This window comes from Planococcus citri, chromosome 2 (genome assembly GCF_950023065.1).
Source record: "Planococcus citri chromosome 2, ihPlaCitr1.1, whole genome shotgun sequence".
Classification (NCBI taxonomy): Eukaryota; Metazoa; Arthropoda; class Insecta; order Hemiptera; family Pseudococcidae; genus Planococcus; species Planococcus citri.
Genome location: NC_088678.1, coordinates 51909584 through 51930358, shown reverse-complemented (window position 1 = coordinate 51930358; position 20775 = coordinate 51909584). Strand labels below are relative to the sequence as shown.

Here is a 20775-nt window from a genome sequence, read left to right as displayed (position 1 = left end):
ACCCTCTTTTCCTGAATAGTGTTGAAACTTTACAACTTTTGAGAAGCTGATGTAAGATTCCTCATTATTTGGAATTAGTTTTAAATTATCTGTAGTTCCAGCAAATTCTTTGACTAATAAGTGGGAATCATAACCAGAAAAGTTGTGAAACAAGACGGGTATGAAACTAGGTACATTGTAATTCAAGTTGCAAAGACTATGAGCTGCACCTCTATATTCACCTGTTATATGGTCATGATCCTGAACTTTCTTTTTATTTTTTTCTTCATCATCTAATTTCTCTTTCAAATCTAATTCTAATTTCTCTAGTCTATCAGTCAGTGTTTGATCATCATGATACTTTAAAATATTTGAAGTAATTTCTATTTCTTTTCTCAATTTATTAATATTTTTTTCCATCATAGGTGGGAAATCACTCAATTTTCTTTCACAAATATGACATATTGTTGCTTCTTTATATTCACATTTTTGTATATTGGTCAGTTTCTTCATTTTTTTACAATTATATATGTATTCATTAGCAATACGTACTGCATCTTCTGATAATTTTTCACACAATACTTGAGGGGTATTACTTCCAAAATATTCAAACATGTTCTCTGATATTTCTCCATTCTCATATAAAATGTAATAAACACAACTAATTGGTACGTGCTCTTGAATTTTTTGTGTTTTAGCATCTTCCTCTACTTTAGTTTTTTCAAGTTTTCTAAGTATACACTCAAAATCAGCTATTATTGTGAAAGGAATTTTCATTGATCGATTATAGTTTGTAAATTCACAAATGTTATCACTTTTAAGAGGAAGTTTTACTGCAACTGGATCATGTACTTTACAGCTTTCTCTATGTTCTAAATATTTAACTTCACTGTAAAAATGACAAAGGCACCTTTTGCACAAAAAATGTATTTTTTGAGTGTTTTTGGTTAATTGACTTTTAATCAATTTTGTTAGATCCTTAATCCAACAGTAGTGAGTATTTCTATCATTACTCTCTTCACATAAATACAATAAATCAACATGTTTTGTTTTCTCTTCTTTAGTAATATGTAAGGGATAAATTTTATAACGATCATCATGATGATAAACATTAATAGATAATCCACCTTCTACCAATTTCAATTCATTCCCAGCTGGCAAAGTGCTGCTAATTTGTAAGAAATGCTGCTAATCATGCTACTAGAAGCATGGATAGCAGCGCGCGAACTGATTCATAGCAGTGCAGCTATGTTTTGCACCCATTTACGCTACCATACGCTACTAGGTGTACCACTAGCGGCACGTAAGGGTGTGCACTACCAAATGTTAAAAAGTATCCGCATTCTCTATACATTTACCTTGCACTCCCATAGTGCTCCTATGTATACAGCCATAGTGCTGCTATGCACTGCTGTTCATGCTACCATAGCGCTGATATATGTACTCCTCTTTGTGCTACCATAGCGCTGCTATATGCGCCACCGTAGCGCTGCTATATGCGCCACCGTAGCGCTGCTATATGCGCTACTGTAGCGCTGCTATATGCGCTACCGTAGCGCTGCTATATGCGCTACTGTAGCGCTGCTATATGCGCTACTGTAGCGCTGCTATGCGCGCTGCTGCATGACGTAGCATTTGCTTAGGTTTGTTTGTGAGAATAATTTCAAATTCAAAAATTAAAATTTTGAAAAAATGATGGACATATGTAAAATACATATAGGTACGTGAACATTAATATATTACCAAAAATATTTATACAGGTAAACAACAAATGAAATGATAAAAATTATAAGTTGAGAAATTTAATAAAAAAAATATTTAGAATGTTCGAATTCCATTATGACAAAACAAAAAAACTATTGAAACAAGAAAAGATACACAGGCGCATATTGCCCACTATAATGCTCAAGTACATACGTAGATAGGTACCTATGTAGACAATATCAGTATTGGCCCATGATGAGAAGGGTGATCATCGGTGGCGTGCACAAATTTTTCAAGACTTGAAATTTTGAACAGCAGTATCGTATCCATTTTAGCGATTTCATTTTGGAAAGAAAGGCCCCAGTGGAGCGAGTACAAAAAGTTTCAAAAATCTATAATTGAAGAGACAAAATATAGCATGATAAGGATCGAGAAAAGTTTGATTATACAAAACTCAAACGACATTATATAAAATTTGATTTTTCTAATTTTAGCATTTTCAAAATTTACCACCAGCTTCAATCATTTCAATTTTTAAATATGTACATACTAGAAAAGTCAATTGACTCGAGAATAGCGAGGCTAAATTTTTTGAAAAATTGGAATTCAAACAATCAAACATAATTCTAAGTTTCAAAATTTGATATTTCTTGTTTCATCATTTTCAAAATTTGCCACCAATTTCATGAATCTCAGTTTTACATAGAATATAAGAAAGATCAATTAACACGTGCAAAACGAGGGGAAAAGATTTGGAAAATTTATAATTGAAGTAATAAAACTACGTTGAGGTTATTTTGCCAGTTTTGGGCATTTGTTTTTTCAAAAAAATAATTTTTCTAAACGTTTCAGTATTGGAATAGACAAGCAAAATTCGAGAATTCATAATTGCAGAAATGAAACATTTTTAATACAGGAGGTTGATTTTGTTAGCATTTTTCTGAGTAATGTTTAGTTTGAAGGTATTCTTCATATTTTTAATTGTTTGAAAAAATGTTTTTTGATGCAACTTTTAATGAGTATGTAATTCATGGGGGAAATACTTACTCGTAGCTCGAGCAAAGCGAGGGCAAAAGTTTTTGAAAATTTATGATTTACGAAGGAGAATGAAAAGGTATGCAAGAGGTACCCATGGAACAATACCGTTGGTTTCTGAAATGGAAATTTTTATCAAGTCTTTTGTTTGGATTTGAGTCTGGGTCCCACATCACCCACGTCCGATTTTATTTTTCAATCGTTTTTATTTTGGACACCTCCAACCAGTACCACCTATCGCACAAATAAGTCGCGCGACCTCTTTCCCTCGTGTGCACGCCACTGGTGATCATATAATTGTATAATACTTACACTATAACATATGTATAAATACAGGGAAAAGTCACAAAAATACCTCAGATAATGGAATTTGATGGCATAGGGTGAGGTAGGTTCAAAATATTCACTCCAACTTAACATTTACTGTATATTAGTACATTTTGAAGAAACTGTACCTAATGTCCAAAACTAAGGTACAAATATTTAAGAATCCAGTGGAGGCTTCACCACGTCTCAAACTCGCATTGGTTGTTATACTTTCTTTCCATGATATCTTCTCCTGACCTGATCGCGGCTTTTCCATGCCTTGTACATCATCTCCCCATGGTAGTTTTTTTTAGTGACATACACATTGTCTTTTTGGGCATTGTTCGTTATGGAATTCACAACTTGTATTATGGGATACACAGGTTCTGGAAAGAAAGTCTTGATGGAATCTGTAAACATGAGGAAAAAAATATAATTTCACAAATCCTGGCAATCATACACGCCCAGTAGGTAGATATCAAAAAATTAAAAAAAAAAAAAAAAACTCATTGTATTTGATTGCTAAGACATTTTTTTATACATACCAAAGAAACATTCAGCAAATGTTGTGGTTTTGAAGACTAATAATCTGTTGTTTAGAAGTTCTTCATTTTTGGACTTCCTTGAAGACCATTGATAATGTTCGAAAATAAAATCATTGAACAGTGCCTTTGTCGTATCGTATACAGTCGATTGGGCATTATTTTTATTCAAGTTGGAAAACATGGCTGTCACATAGGCGCTCTAAAAGCAAAATTGTAATGAATTATTGGATTTTTAAATAGGTAAGACAAATTATCTGATGAGTCTTAAATTTGCTTACAAATTTTTTCTTCTCAGCAGAATCCGACAGTAAAGAGTTAAACGCTTCAAAATCTTGCAGAGTGGTGAAAGGAAATTGTTTTCCATAGTCCGGTTGAACTATGGTGGGCTGTTGGTTATCTGATGATGAGTTTACTATTTTTATAAGATTTGCCAACAGTACTTGAGTTCGCACTGCAACAAAATACATAATATTAAATATTTTAAATTTGAAAAAAATCATGTGTCAAAACCACTGATTTAAAACAAATGAAGTTTTCGGATCTCACCGTTCTGCCTATGGATACCAACAAGGGCCAGTCCTATATCTGTTGGGGAGGGATCTTCTCCGACTCTACAAAGAATAAAACATTGTCTTTGTAATTAATTGAACTTCTAAGTGATTGATTGTTTCAATACTACATGTTTAGTTGATACATAAAATTTCCACAGAAAACTTGAATGCACATTAGATTAATGAAAGTGAACTTCAGTGAATTCTAATCAGAATTCTCGCAGTAAGTTTGCCAAAGTTCACAACATTTCTGGGAAAATTTTAGAGGTCACTATACGTATTACCTGAAGGAGCGTTTAAACCTACTTCAACTTATTTTGAATTGCGGATATCGGGTTATTGCATATTCTTTTTAATTTTTGTTCACTATCATCCTTATGCGGCTGCACAGTTTCAGGAGTGGCATCAACGTCCTTTGGTACTATATTTGAATTGTTCCTGAGGAAGGAGAGTATGTAATTAATAAGGATCATTCATAGGAACAAGAAATGTACAGATATGCATTGTAAATGAACAGAACATTAATTTTTCTTACTGTTTGTCCAGATTCTCGATTGAATTTTCAAGTGCATGAAAGCTAAAGACAGGTAAATAGAAACCAGTGTCACAATTCCATTTAATCATGATACATACAGGGTGTATAAATGAACCAATCATGGGAGCGAGCGAGCGAAAAAATTATCACTTGAATTTTTCTAATAAATAAATTTGGTAAATGCATTCAAACTTTGTAATCATGTTGAAGAATTATTAAAATTTGATCGTGACATTTAATACTTAATAATTTTAGCTGTTTCACAATCTTTCAACTTTCAAGTTAGGTACAATTTTTCGTTCTCTGTGATCGGTTCATTTAATACATAATATGTACATCCTTCAACAGATCAAATCACCAAAAAAATTTCATGGTACATATTTTGACCAAATTCAGTGGAGACCTTAATTTTTAGTTGAAAGTAATTCAGAAAAGGTTTTAGCCCTTGAGAAAAGACACCCCTGAAGATGGGTCCTCTAAAAGGATGGATTTTTGAAAAAATATCACGCCAACTTTTTGAAATTTGGAAAACAAGCGAAAATTGAACGATTTTCACAGATGCTGACTTTTAAAAACGGGGGGGGGGGCGATTTTTGTCTGACTTGAGGGGAAAAATCAATAAATTACTAAAATTTTATGCATAGGTACTACTAATCAAACTTTTAAAAATGACTGTTTAATATTTTGTCAGACTTTTTCACAATAATTTTTAAAACTGAATCAACTTTTTTTTGTATGTACGTTTTAAAATGGATATGTAAGTTATTTACCATTTCATCAAACATTCGAAAACTTAAAAAAAATTCGGCCGAGCTGAAGATTACTGAATAATGATACACATAATTATCGGCGGACCCTTGAAAACTTGGCAGAAATTGGTCATTTATATGTAGGAAATACGAAATACATTATTTAAAAAGGTTAGGTAATTTCCCAACATTTTGAGTTCAGTCAACAGTAGATTTGTGGCTATAAAGTCAAATATTTGAAATTTTGAGAATACAATGCGGGCATAAAATCACAATTACCAAATTTTTCATGAGAACTCAATATCCAAGAATTAGGTACCTTTGCTTTATACCTACGTATTTTGTTGGAATTTTTTCTCAGATGAAACTTACTTCACATCATTTTTTTTAATCTCCCACGAAATATTGAAGAAAATGAAAACCGATTTTGAGATTCTGACCAAAGTTAGCTTGAAAGAAAAATTTCAGTTGGATTTTTGGGAATTGGTATAACGGGAGGAGTGAGGAGGATAATGACTTATAACGTCGATTTTACCAAATTACTGAAATATTTACCCTTGCTCCTCGTTGTAGTCATTTGCATAGCCATTCTCAGATTGATAATTTGGTGTTCGATCCAAAGAATGGTTTTCATACTGTGGTCCAGTAATTAAGAAATCTTCTGGTTGGAAAGGTGTGCCATGGAGTGCATGTCTTGCATCCCTAATTGCCTTGGTTACTGATTTTTCATCACTGAAAGTATGTCACAGTACTCATTAAAAAATTATACCTACACTAATTATGTGTACTTTAATAAATATCACACAACTCGACATCTCCACGACTTACTTTAGATATTCTGAAATACGAGTACTACTCCGAATAGGCGTATCATTGAGTACACCGTGCATCGAATTCTGCCTGAAATAAAAAATGAAAATCCTTTTAGCGGGTACTTTTTTTTATAATGGAACATGGTGAATATGAATTTTGATCTTGATAGACTTACTTTTGAGACTCTGAAGTGGTACCCTGCATATGCGTATCATCATATAAATCGTGCACTGAATTCCGTCTGAAATGAAAAATGAATATCCTTTTAGCGAATCCTTCTTTATAATGAAACATGCTGAACATGAATTCTGATCTCCACACACTTACGTTTGAGGCTCTGAAGTACTCGTAGCCTGAGTAGGCGTATCATCAAGTAAATTCATTAAATTCCGTCTGAAATAAAAAATGAAAATTCTTGTAGCGAGTACTTTTTTGTAATGGAACATGCTGAACATGAATTTTGATAAAATTTTCTCATCTTACGTCGCTGACTGCACAGTAGGCCTATTCTTCTTTGAACTGATAAATGTACCATTTTTTGAAGCTGTAGATTTGGATAATTTGGTCATCTTTTTTGCGGATAACTTGGGAGGTAGAAGGCAGTTTGCGGTCATCAGTTTTCCTCTGCTGCTATAAATAATACGATAAAAAATAGTATTTTCGATACTTCTTAAAAAGCGTATTTCATATTTTATGAATAGGACTCTACAAAACCTTGGCAATGAATTTTTGAATGGTGATTTTCTCTTCCTTGAATGACTACTGTTCTCCTTTTTCTCTGGTTGATCTTTTTGCGGATCAGAGCTCCCATCCGATTCAACAAGACCTCCAACACGATCTGCGTATTGCTTTTTTACTGTACCAAGGCGATCTAAAAATAAATAGGTATATAATGAAGGCTGATCGCTAAAAAAAAGTCGAATATGTAGTAGGTATGCACAATGCACATACGTCGTTGCACTTTCAAAATACACATCGACATAATTATTCATTTCAAGCTGAATGTCACTCAGAAAAAATATTAGCTCCGAAAGTACCTTTAGAGGGGAGATGAATGTTCTCAGAGAGCGAGCTTTTTAGAAAAATCATGTTTTTTGGCTGTAGCCTCTACCCAACCTGTTAAGAGGACAATGAACTACGAATACTTCCAAAAGATATCTAGTGTTTTAGATACCGCGTAAATCCAGACTATCGCTATCATAAAACAAGTCAATATTTTTGAAAATATTATCAGTTATTGGGTACCTACATATTATGTTTGTTCTGATATTTTGAAATTTGCAATCATGAAAAAATTGGCCTCACTTTCATTCTCAAATACGTACATACGTAGGTAGCAGGTACCTATCTAGCGTCTGAAGTTTTACTTTCAAAGGTTTTGGCATAGTTCTGGCATAATTATTGAGAAATATTAAGGCCTGAAATTTGAGAAAATATTTTAAAAAGACGAATTTATCTAGAAATGAGTGATTTGAAATTTTTCCAAAACTGAAATCCTTTTGAATGACTTTCTACTCAAAATGAACGTTTCCAAAGAATCTCATCAAAATCCTCTAACCTACATTTTTTTCTACGATCCGCCCAATAAGAGTAGATGAACTACATGTTCATCAAAAATTTTGAATCATAAAAATGAAGAAGAATATGATAATTTTTTCTTAAAATGTACCACATTTCACAAAATGTGAATTACTGGAAAATTATAAAAAGCTGTAACTCTGTTTTTATTAGTTGAATACCTACTGTTCAAGTTTGTTTTAGATTTATTAATTATTACCAATGCGATATTTAAAACTTGGCAAAAAATTTACGTAGGAGTTTCTCATTTCAAATTTTTGAGTTTTTTAACCGATATTTTTCTTCCATTTTTCCAAAATAACATCGGTGAAAATTACTTAATTTTGATGAACCTTGATGATTGCTTGCGTGAGAGGATGATTTATTAGTGTTCAATGAAATGACAGTTTTTTTTTTTTTTGGCTATTAGGCACTGTTACTCATAATATGAATCCCTGCTTTCTCACACTACTGCAGGGCTCGTACAAAATCAAAAAGTGATATAGCTTAATCCATCTGTTGTAAACTCATTTTCATCATTAAGTATGCAAACAAGACATCCTGAAAATATAAAAGATCGGGTAGGTCAGGTACCTATACCTGTTTTCAATGTTTTTACTCAAACTTGAAATTGTTAAAGAAAAATGAATACCATTATAAAGTCTTAGTCGAATTTTCAAAATAAAGAAATCTGATAAATGATCACCTGAAAAAATGTTTAGTAGCACGTTTTCGAAAACTATTCAGATAATATCATACTTACCATTGTGGAATAAAATTTTGGAATAGGGGATCTTTGCCCAACCTGGTTCTGGCGGTGTGTGGTTTGCCATCAAATTCGATATTACAACAGTAGATCCAGGGGGCCAATAGAACGAGTTTTCTTTAGGATCAATCCAGGACTTATGAACAGTGGTTGAAGGTGATTGGAAATCGTTTTCTTCGCAGGGCGATTCCTTCAATAAGACGTACTCCCCCAATTCGACCAATTTCTTTGACATCCTAATGTGAAAAAAAGAAAACAATGGTACATATATAAATAAAACTACGTCACAGCTCAATCATATTTCAGAAAGAATGATTACGTACAGCAGTACTTATGAAGCAATTTTGAAAATAAATATTGGTTGAGGCCTACAGGCATGTGAAAGTATTTTCCCGTAATATTTTCTACTTCAGTAAAGCATATTTTTTCACAGTCTTTGGGATATTGTGTGACAAATTCATGTACTTCGGTGGACTTGCATGGTACGTCGAAAAAGGCTTTTCCAGGTGGCAAGTATACGCCACAAACGTATTTTTCTTCAGAAATGCAATGTTTTGAAAAGTATTCAATTTTCATAACCCTTTTACCCCTTATTTCACAAAAACGATCTGCTTTTCTTTCACTATCAAAAGTTCTATAACTGTGGTAGTGTTCATAGCCATATTGTAATTCTTGTGGCACTTTTTCAAGAACTCCGTCTTTGATGCGCTTATTTAATCCTTTGATAGTGAGGTTACTTTCTCTCCCAACTTCAAAAACATGGCTTTCATGTATGCGTCTTGCAACTTGTTTGGCAGGTAGACGTCCAGATTTAACCAATTTGCACAAGAAACCCAAGTAGCTTTCAAATGCATACGAGGAAAATTCTATCAACGTTTTTGACGTTGTTTTTACGTCATCCGTCATATGTGGCAGAGCATGCACGTTGTATGAGGTGTGTTCTTCTCCATAAATCGTCGGGAAATCTTTTACAAAAGATTCCAGTAATTGTTTAGCCCAAGCAACACGAGAATTACTTTTAATCTGTGGTTCATCATTCAACGTCCGAATTGCAACGTGCAAATATAAGAAGTGACAGTACTCAGAATCATAAAGAAAATCTTTCATCACCAGAGGAGCAGTGTACAATACAAACATTCTATAATCTTTTCCATTGAAATTTGCAAGATGTCGTAAAGTCCGTGGCTTTCTTTGAAACTCCTTCGGACAGTACTGAGGAAGTGATGCTAGTATACCGGATAGACGTTGTTTATCTGTTGGGCGTAGTTTTGGAATCCAAAATTTTGTGATCAATTTCTTCATCACGCCTAAATCAACTACATGTAGAGAGTCTAGAAGAACATTTTTCACCACGTCGAAGTTCTTGATTTTCAATAATTCAGAACTATTTACTTTTTTTTTATGCCGATAGACGTCAGAAAACTGTTCAGTAGTTCTGGGTTCTGCGTTAATGCCCAGGAAACACATTCTATGGTTGATGTGAGTGCCTGCAACAGTGCACTTATGACATCCGGAATAGGAATTGAATCCTGGTGCATTCAAAACTGCACATCGCGCAGGACTATCGAAATGTCCACTTTTTAAATAAACTGAGTATTTCTTTCCATTTATAAGGACGCCATTTTCAACCAAACTATTCATCTCTGCCACAAAATCTTTTAGAAAATCGTTCATGTCTAGTGGTTTACTACTTCCATACCACAATGCAATGGTAAATACCGGATTCTTTCCAAATTTCCCCAAAATGGGCCAAAACTGTTTGGTTGAATTCTTGAAGACAGGAACACCATCAATATTAATAGAGAGGCCAAGATTATTCTCTGCTTCGTCAAATTTAGCAACGCCAGTTTCCAAAGACTTTTTTAACCCAAAGTAAATGAAATTATCATCATTTTTGAGGTTTTTATCTGAATTACCAATTTCAAGTTCAAGTTCATCATCAAGATTTTCATCTTCACCATTGCTTCCCTGCTCACAAGCATTTTTATTTTCAATTTCCAGTTTTGAGCCAATCTCTTTAAAATTTGGGTATTTCCCGACAGCTGTACGAAAATCAGCTGGAAGCTGATGAATATGAGAAGGGTCTGTATAATTTCTGAGAACATTCAGGATTTTATTTATGCAACTTCTGGACAAATTGAATTCTACAAAAATCCTAAACAGCTGACGATTACCGATTTTATTCTGCTCCAACCCTTTCAACATGAAAAAAAAAAAAAAAAAAAAAAAGGTCAAAAAAGAGATGAACATAGACCAGAGTCAGGACGAATCATTGAAAATTCGATTCAAATCGCGAATCTTGAACAATTTTTAAATTTTGCGTTTTGAATCCCATATTTTTAAAAACCTACGAATCTCGTAAAAATTGATACAAATTTCAAATCACGAATCAATTTTCACAAATCGTGAACTGTTATTCCTTTTTTTGGCCAAGTTTTCAAATTAAACGGGAGTATGTAATTTTATAAATTATCAGTCATTACTTGTAATGTATTTACCTAATTTGAAAAAAATGACTTTTCTCTTTGAAACAGAAGCCAAATTCAACAATTATTACATGCAAACGGAAGGACGTTACTTTGAAGCACTTTCAAACATTCTGAACATTCCCAAACACAGCTTTTCGAAAATTACCAAAAAAATGATTCGAATCACGAAAAAAAAAATGGCGATAGGGATTTGGATTTCCAGTGATTCGTCCCGACCCTGACCAAGGCAAAATTTCATAGACTAATTTTCTATTGCGCCTTTTCACTTACCCAGTTCAGAAAACTGGCGTAAATGATCAGTGGAGTAATCATTATGATCATAATCATCGCCATCATTATCATCAGGAAAGAATACAGTTGAACATGCATCTTCATCACACTGATGACCCATTGGAGATGATAAATGACAGACATTGGGTAAAACTGAAAGTTGATTAGATTGAGGCGTTGATTGAGAATGACCACCTGGTTTATCAACTGTTGCGACCTCAAGTTGAGACTCCATTTCATAATCCATTTCAACATCAAATTCATCTTGTATCTATTATTGAGAAAGAGAAATTCTTGAAATTTTTACATAAAATGACTTTTTTATTCGTGAAACCATAACCAAGGAATTGCTTACAACCGTCAAGAGAAAAAAATTATCAGTTTTCATGCTTTGCACGACCAAGTTGAAGTTATAGTCAATAGAATTATGTATCCATAAGCAACATTTGGATACACAGGCATCATAGCTAAATTTTTCTAAAAAAAAGTGACTTTTCAGTGACTTTCAGCAGTGAAAAAAGTAACCAAAATAGTGACCATTTTTTTTTATTCCAGCGTTCAGAAGAGCAAAAAATCGAAAAACAAAAGTAAAAAACGTTCGATAAGAAATCAGTACTATTCAATTAATTAATGTTTTTTTGAAGGAAGTTGATTTTGAAAGCTCTAGAAAATTTGCATTTCGAGAGGCATAAAAACGATGTTTTTTTGTGAGGAGTTTATTTTTTGGCATTAAAACTTGATTTTTTAAAAATATAAATTTCCATCTTGATTTTGAAAAAAAAAAAGAAAACAAGCCCGAGCGAAGCGCTTTCAAAAATTGATGTTTCGAAAAGTAAAATTTTGTGTTTTTGAAATTTTGAAATTGTTTAATGAACAAGATTCGCATAAAATCTTTTGAAAATCGAGTACAAAAATGATAATTTGGATGAAAAACAATTTTTTTATTACAAAAAAAAATCAAAGAAGTGAATTTTTTGTAAGAAAAGTAACCATGTAATGACCTTTTGATGAATAAAAGTTACCAAAAGTGACTTTTCGTGAAAAAAGTGAATAAGTCATTTTAAAAGTGACCCGCTACGATGCCTGTAGGATACAAGTTGAGCATCATAGTACCATTTTCAAGCAATTTAAATTTTCAATGAAGTTACAAGCCTAATAGGAAGCACAGATTATACCATATAGGTATCACCAATAAATCGAATGGAACCACAAAAGTAAAGTCTCCATAGGTATTTGTTTCACAACTAATTTGACAATTTTTACAAAAAAATAGAAGAAAAAAAAGAAAACAAAATAAATTGTCTAAAGTAATCCGTTTTAAATTGATAAAAACCTGCCAAAAATCAGAAAGTCAATTTGAGCAGCTGAAATTTTGACCATGGAGGGTTTCAAACCGCACTCGGTAGTCTCCCCCCCCCCCACTATCCTCATAAGTACCTAGTTGAATTATGCATTCCTTAAATCGCATTTAGTACACTTGATTACTTTAAATCGTTAATTTTTCGATCATTATGAGGGCTCGAATATTCTTTCCCCCAAAAACCCAAAATATGCGCATAAATATTCACTAACGATGTGGGCTTTGTTTTACAGAAAAAATCAATTTTATACGATTTTAGTAATATTGCTGTATAATACCACGAATTCTTGAACAAAAAATACAAAACAGAGCATTTTAAAAAGGTAATTTTAACTCCCAAATAAAATGAACAAAAAAATAATTAGGCACGAGTGAGCTATTGCCAGTTTCACAAATTTTGCGAGGAAAAAAATGAAAAATAGCCAAAAATACTAATTTGATACAAAAATTTGAAATTGAGCAAAATATTCTCCAAAAGCCACTAAAAACGTAAAATATATGCACTAAAAACGCAAAATTATGCCAAAATATGCTCTAACGAATTAGGCTCATTTTACTTGAAATTTCATAAATCGTGGAAATAATCGAAAAATTCCCTATCCCCTATGCATAAAAAAAAATATGCTCCAGCTTAAAAATCCGAGCCCTGGTCATTATATTTTATAGTAGGTAAATATTTAGAGACGTTTTGGTTTCCTCTTCTTTTTTTTAAAAAAGTCTTTTGTTCCTCTTCCATAAACAAAATATGCCAATTTTCGATAAATTTAATCTCAAAATACTTAGTTTGCATTATTAGGTTGATCTGAAAGTTCTCAAATCCATACAGGCAACATTTTTTTCGACCATATGGGAGCTTGAAAATGCCTACTTGACGATTGAATTCAGTAAATCTACATTGGTGACCTCTTACGTGCTTAGGCCTGAATAAATTTGAAGTGTTTGCAAGAAAGTATGAATTTTTATGGATGTAATTTTAATCCAATTTGAAAACAACGCAAGATAAGATGATAACGATCTAACTTTTTGGTAAAAAATAATCAATCTTTTTCCAACCCACTAGTGATTCCTTATGGACCTTATGAAAAAAATTTAGATGTACAAAAATAAATTGATTCTATTTTTCCTTCTACAAATACTTCTTCTTCTTAACAATCATTTAAAAATAATTCAATTAGAAGAAAACAAGAGCGAATTTAAAATTTGGCTCATCGAATTCTCTGCGAATTAGGTACTCGTACAAATAAAATTGTAGGCACCTTTCAAAATTGGACAAATTTGTGTTTTAAATTACACTCGTTTTTGAAAGTCATTGGTACCTATCATTGTCAAATGATTCTTGCAATTTGAATCGGATATAAGTAATACCTAACCACAAACGTAAGCCAAAAAGCTTGATGTTATTTCAAAGTAAGGAATGAATTAATCAAAGATTTACACAGGGTAGGTATAGGTATAGTGATTAGTTTTGTGCAGACGTTTCAAATAGCTGAAAAAGTACAGTTCCTTTATGAAGAAGTGAACCAACACAAACATTAGGTTTACCCAGTTATTTGCATAATGATCATAGTATCATAATATTACGTAAACTTACAATTTCTGCATCACATTGAGAATTCAACCACTGATAAAATTTTGTTTTACCAACACGAATAGTTTTACCATCGTCAGTTTGAATTGTATACATTGCAAGTAGTTGATAAGATGACTATAAATTGGAAAATATAACTGTAGTGCCTCGGTGTTGTGTGAGTCTAGGTAGATACGCGACAGGCTATTCAAATTCACGCATTTGTTAAAATTAATGATTTTACTCTAAGTTATAATTACATAGGTAGGGAATATATAATTACTTACGTGAAAATAATACTTCGTTTTATTGACTTTGATGATGAAATCAGTATTAATAAGGCACTTGTCACTTGAACACAACACAACGTTAACACACCAAATAATGTAGCTATATGTAGATTGTAGGTACTCTTGGCGTCTTGGCAAATGTTCTTCAGCTAGAAGATCTCCTTCCCTTCCACAATGGTAGAAAAAAACACCCTCAACGAACAAAAATAGATAAAAAGACAAAATAAGTTGACCCGGATGAACTCCACCCCCCACTTGCACGCGCACTCGCGTGTTTTGTTGAAGAACGCGCTATTGTATACAATGCAGGTATTCGAATACGAGTATATTGGAACGTCGTCAACGTCCATTCTTGGAATTACCAAAGACACAATACAGATGTAGGTTAGGTTTACAATATGGGTAATAAAATTTCGACAATATAGCTTTTCTAGTGTTTAAAAAACAGGGACGCATACCAGCTTCACGTCCACACAAACATGAGCAACCACTCGACAACCAGCAACAAAATTCTAGAATTTCGACTCGACTATACCTACCAATAAGTAGGTATTAAAATTTTTTAAAAAATAAAAAAAAAACAGAGCAACCCATCATTAATTATGAATGGTTTCTAGTTGCTGCTTACGTAGCTCCCGACTGAGCAGTTTAACCACAAAAGATTGAAAATGTAATCATATTACATATTACAAGCACTCAGTATACAATCAATTTAGTTCATTACTTGGAAGATTGCAGAGTGATCACTTACAAAAAATTGTAAGTAAATACGATGTTCACTGAGCGAAAATAATGAATAAAAAGAATTCTTTGAGGCAAAAGAGGGGATGGAGGGCCAAAAGCTTCATTGGAGAAATACTACAAGGTCTGGTCTAGGTTGAAGCTCAATTGTATCAAGAAATCTTTAAAGACAAGATGTAGTCCGATCTCTCTAATGGTACTACATTTTTGAAAATCCTCAAAATTCTTCCTTGAGAAAATTACGATTTTAAGAGCTGAAAAAGATAGCACGATTCTGGTCACTGTTTTGCTCACTTTGTACTTTGATGTGCCAGAAATTCAAAAACACATCGCAGACCCCATCACTGTATGGTGCAGTTTTATAGAGAATTTTATCGTCGTTCTTATAATAGGTCTACTTACTACATTTTTTTAAATTTGCAAAAGTCTTCCTTGAGGAAATCACGATCACGAATTTGCGAGCTGAAAAAGGTAGAGAGAAGGCCATTTTTTGTGCATTTAGAAGTATAGGTAACTTATACCTATCAGTTTGAGAACCATTTTTTTTGAGTCAAACAGCACCGACTGCTATTGCAATTGAATTTTCTTTTACATGGTCTCGAATTTATACAAGCATCTGTTCGGTCTATTACATACAGGGGAGGTGCCCAGGTGACATTCGCCAATTTTAACAATTGTACCATTGAATAGAGGACTTCGAATATAGCGTAACCCCAAAATTTTAACTGCTGAAGTTGATATTTCGATTTTTGAGAGCGATTTTTCGATTTTCTCATAGCAATTTTGAAAAACTGAGCAAAAATAGTCGGCGCAGGTAGCATACCTAAACCTCTGGTATTATTTCGACATTTGCATACATACGGTAAGATTAGCCCATGATTAAACTTTCAGCTGCTGGAGTTGATATTTCCACCGGAAACATCGCTGAAATTAATTTCAGCAGCTGAAAATTTCACCGTGGGCTAGTCTTATCATATGTATTAAAACGCCCAAATAATCTGGAAGGTTTAGATATGCGACCGGCACCGAATATTTTTGCTCAGTTTTTCAAAATTGCTAGGTACGTGAAAATCGAAAAATTGCTTTCAAAAATCGAAATATCAACTTCAGCAGCTGAAAATTTGAGATTACGCTATATTCGAAGTCCTCTATCCAATGGTGTAAGAATCGTTGAAATCGGCGAATGTCACTTGGGCCACCACCCTTGTTACTTTTGAGATGTTTAGTTGACTGAAAAGACAAAAATTGTAATAACATGACCTCCATTTTGACGAAAATTGGGTAAAATTAATATTTTTGAGGGTATGCTGTGTAGAAAATTTTACCCCTCTCATTCAATGATACCAAATCCAGAAATATCCATACGATAGTTCACTCGCAAATGCGATTTTTCTATTTAAGCGCTGCAATTTTCCCAGAACAAGTCACTTAAAAGAAATTCCACCAAAACCAACATTGAATTGCTCTCTAAAAAAAATTGAAGAGTCCACGGAAAGAACCAGATAAGTCACTTTTTTCAAAAATGAGTTTATGGTTGAATTAAATTCACGCTTAGGAGTAGAAAAATGTAGTCCATTTGGATTTTGAAAAAAATCGATTTCTTTGTGGTTAAAATGGCCTTTAAAAGAAAGAGGAGGATAGAGAAATGAGCTGAGACCAAATGTGAGGCGACAGGAAGAAAATTTCAACATCGTTAAGTATTTAAATTGCGAACATTTTTCACTATGTCATCATAATAATCGATTTTTATTGAATTCAAGTTGTTGCGAAACACTAATTTTTCGATTCTTTGCTTGATTTTTTTCACGAAAAGAGTGACTTTTCAACTCGTGACTGGCGTTTCTCTTCATTTTTTATCTACTATGCCTCAAGTTGTGTTTGTAGGATGTTGTGTGATGTATTTCCAGCCATTACTTTGATGAAATTCAAATTCACTACAAAATTGGAGCATTCTGATACCTACTTTAAAACGCCGTAACACAAACGTTTAAAAAAGTGACTTACCTGGTATTCTTTCCGTGGACTCTTCAATTCATTTGAAAAATTGTAATATTTTTTTCAACCACTATGAAAAAAAATTTCTAGCTCTTTTTGAATATGCTATTGAAGTTTCTTTCAACATGGTCCTTTAAGAAAGGGATCGACATAATGTTTCCGTTATTACCTACTCATTATTATTTCGATAAAATTATACGTTCTCTCAAACGGTTTCAAATTTACGGTCATCCATTCACCTGTTTTTATAGGCCTACTAATTCGAGAAATTTTTGTAAATGTTTGACAATATTTCATTGATTTAATCAACAGAACAATATTAAGAGTTATTATATAATTATGTGTATGCCTCTCGATCTCGAATTACACATCTTCAAGAGCTTTTCTCCCTCATTTGGACCTGTTCTCTTTTTTTTTTCAAAATTAACATCCTAAACAAATCTTTCAAATTATAAAATTTTAAAAGCTAAAAAATAAACCTGCTCCATGAAAAAACATCGTACTCGTATTTACTCGTAGTTTTCTCAAAATACAAAATTTTCAAAAGTTCAAAATCGATTTCCTAACAAAACATTGTTCTTAGACCTCTGGAAATCAAATTTTCGAACACTGTCACCTTTGCTTCGCTTGTGTCAATTTGTTTCTTGTTTTGAAATTTAAGAAATTTCTACCAATTTCGGCTCCCAAAAATCCAAAACAGGAAATGAAAATTTTTATGAGTCTTATGATGTTATGAATATGCTATCAATCGGCAAAATGGATATTTTCTAATTCCCCCTCTATCAGTAATCAAATTTTCAGTCGAACCCTATCCCAGCCTCTTCCTCTCAAAAAACCTCTATAAATTGTTTCGTTCTCAGAAATTGTGGCAAATTATCGTGATTCAGAAGTAGGTACCAGTTTATAACTACGTATACCTATTTAGAACTCTCACTCCTCTCAAGTAAGTATTTCATAAAAACATATAATAAGTACCTAGGTACTATTTGATAGTTATTTGTATTATTAGGCACTCATGTGTGCCTACGCAGACCGATTTATAGAGTACCTATTTGGCATTTTGCACGGAGTACGGAGTGTATTTATCTTTCCCAGGAGCATTTATGCCAAAATGAGAAAAAAAAACTTTCGAATGAAAGAGCAGGCAAAATTCAATGATTTTAATACCTACTATTGAATTGAGTGCAAGATTTTACTCAAATATTCAAATTTAAGACAGAATCGCGTTTGCGCGGAAACTATCGAGTTAGATTTCAATGATTTCGGTATCATTGCATGAGACATGCAATTTTCTGCAGAATGATAATCGTAAAGAATTCATGTTACTCAATTTTCCTGATAATGAAGTTGAATTTCTTATAAATGTATGGCATTGGGGTCAAGTAAATTTCTCGAATTAAGTAGTATGAAAACCGACGAATGGATGACCCTAAATTTTAAACCGTTTGAAAGAAATTATGTCGATTCCTTTCTTAAAAATTAGATTTTTGTTTCATTAGATAGGTAGGTACTTCTATTTTTTGCGTATCTAAGGTGCCAAAATTCCTCAAAAATACATGAAGGACCGTGTTAAAAGAAACTTCAATTGCATATTCGAAAAGAGCTCGAAATTTTCTTTCATAATGGTTGAAAAAAATATTACAATTTTCCAAATGATTTTTTTTTAGAGAGCAATTCAATGTTGGTTTTGGTGGAATTTCTTTCAAGTGACTTGTTCTGGGGAAATTGCAGCGCTTAAATAGAAAAATCGCATTTACGAGTGAACTATCGTATGGATATTTCTGGATTTGGTATCATTGAATGAGGGGTAAAATTTTCTACGCAGCAGTACCCTCAAAAAATATTAATTCTACCGAATTTTCGTCAAAATGAAGGGAATGTTATTAAAATGTTTTATTTTTCAGTCAACTAAACATCTCAAAACTAAGTAACAGACTGAACAGGTGCTCGTATAAATTTGAGACCATATGTAAAAGAAAATTCAATTTCAATATAGCATTTATTGGCGCTGTTTGACTCAAAAAACATGGTTTTCAAACTGATAGGTATAAAAGTTGGTACAAATTAATTATCTATACTCCAAAATGCACAAAAAATGGTCTTCTCTCTACCTTTTTCAGCTCGTAAATTCGTGATCGTGATTTCCTCGAGGAAGACTTTTTTAAAAAATGTAGTAGGCCTACTATTAGAACGACAATAAAATTATCTGTAAAATTGAACCATACAGTAATGGGGTCTGCGATGTGTTTTTAAATTTCTGGTATGTCAAAGTACAAAGTGAACAAATCAGTGACTAGAATCGCGCTACTTTTTTCAGCTAGGTAGTAAAATCGTAATGGCATTAGAGTTTATTCAAGCAATCAAAAAAAAAGTCATTCGCCGATATTTTACAAGCAGGCCGATCTTTTTTCATTTTAAATTGTCTCAGACTGATATATTTTAAAGTCTTCCTCTCGAATATCATTGCAACATACCTGTACATTGTACAATACCTTTACCAGATTGAAAACAATACGATTTCAACCTATTGTTTCTTTCACATGTTTTCTATTTATGTATAGCATCTGTGCTTCTTCACCTTTACGTATACCTAGTACCTCTACCTGCTAATGCAAGTTTCTTCAACAAAATCTGAAACAGACACTGTCTGTTGTCTGTCTCTGTATATTGTGTTTGTAGTTAGTATGTAACGTGCTAACGCGCTTTGAAAAATAGGCTGAAGAAAACCGGAATCGAATTCCACAACGGCCGAGGTAGAGGAAGTCGAATGGAGGGGAAAAGTGGAAGCGTGGGTGATTCACTCTTTATGTTGAATCTTCGCGAACGCGAACAGTCCAACCAGAAAATTAATTTGTCAGATATGTACATTTTAGAACTGAAAAGAAAGAATAGATTCTACGAGAAAATTTACGTATTCGCATTAACTGACTGTTCCATGATGTTATTAAAAATTAATTATAGGTAGGAGGATATCAACTGGTTGTAGTGACCCATAATTGGCAGCCTATAATTTTTTGATTAGTACTATTAGGGCAGTGCGCGGTATTTCACCACCAGCAGCACAGTTTGCGAAGTGTAGAAAGCTGTACTACCAGTTGTACAGTGGTGGGGCGCGGACTGGCTCAAAAGAGCCTATGGGGAAATCATGAAAATTGTGGCCTACAGGTAAAACCGGTAAAAGTCATTTTAAAAAAAACTTTTCATTGGTTTTTATGATTTTTCAATTTTTTTTTATTTTGGTGGAATATTTGAAAAAATGTCGTCAGGATTCTTTAGGGGGGGGGGGAGGCAAAACCAAATTTTTAAACATGAAATATCAAAAATAGAGGTACTTTTCAAAAAACTTTTCGTGATTTAATAATGATTTTGTAAAAATGAAGGAAAAATTAGTGCAAGAACGAAGCGAGAGTGAAAATTTTTTGAAAATATGGATCTTAAACTAAAAAAAAAAGTCAATTTTTGCGTGTTTCATTTCAAAGTTTTGCTTGCAAGAGGGGGGATGGTCCCCTTCCTTCCACACTTC

The 20775-nt window shown here is 33.0% G+C and overlaps 2 protein-coding genes across 7 annotated transcripts in view; one reads left to right on the top strand and one right to left on the bottom strand.

The window, feature by feature from the left end:
- LOC135836397 (retinal homeobox protein Rx1-like) overlaps positions 1-20775 on the top strand; it is a 78454-nt gene that overhangs the window by 20028 nt on the left and 37651 nt on the right. The window lies entirely within an intron of this gene.
- LOC135836394 (uncharacterized) lies at positions 1695-15216 on the bottom strand. 6 transcript variants are annotated; one of them, XM_065351207.1, is made up of 14 exons: positions 14514-15184; positions 8538-8776; positions 6932-7088; positions 6701-6847; positions 6545-6610; positions 6393-6458; positions 6233-6304; positions 5960-6136; positions 4656-4697; positions 4427-4558; positions 4116-4180; positions 3848-4020; positions 3570-3768; positions 1695-3434 (listed from the first exon to the last, which is right to left on the bottom strand). In XM_065351207.1, the coding sequence occupies exons 2-14, from the start codon at positions 8773-8775 to the stop codon at positions 3250-3252; spliced, it is 1719 nt and encodes a 572-aa protein (XP_065207279.1). In that variant the 5' UTR covers position 8776; positions 14514-15184; the 3' UTR covers positions 1695-3249. The 6 variants fall into 6 exon arrangements, with proteins under 6 accessions (XP_065207279.1, XP_065207281.1, XP_065207280.1 ...); XM_065351209.1 differs by having other exon boundaries at positions 6701-6844; positions 14514-15183; XM_065351208.1 differs by lacking the exon at positions 14514-15184 and adding an exon at positions 8864-8999.

Bases quoted from the DNA above. Each gene is read 5' to 3' on its own strand.
- LOC135836394 (XM_065351206.1), bottom strand. From the start codon at position 14,343: ATGTATACAATTCAAACTGACGATGGTAAAACTATTCGTGTTGGTAAA. The intron at 11,571-14,250 runs GTAAGTTTACGT...TCTCAATAATAG, and splicing joins CTCAATGTGATGCAGAAATT to ATACAAGATGAATTTGATGT. The intron at 10,736-11,299 runs GTAAGTGAAAAG...TCATGTTGAAAG, and splicing joins ACGCCAGTTTTCTGAACTGG to GGTTGGAGCAGAATAAAATC.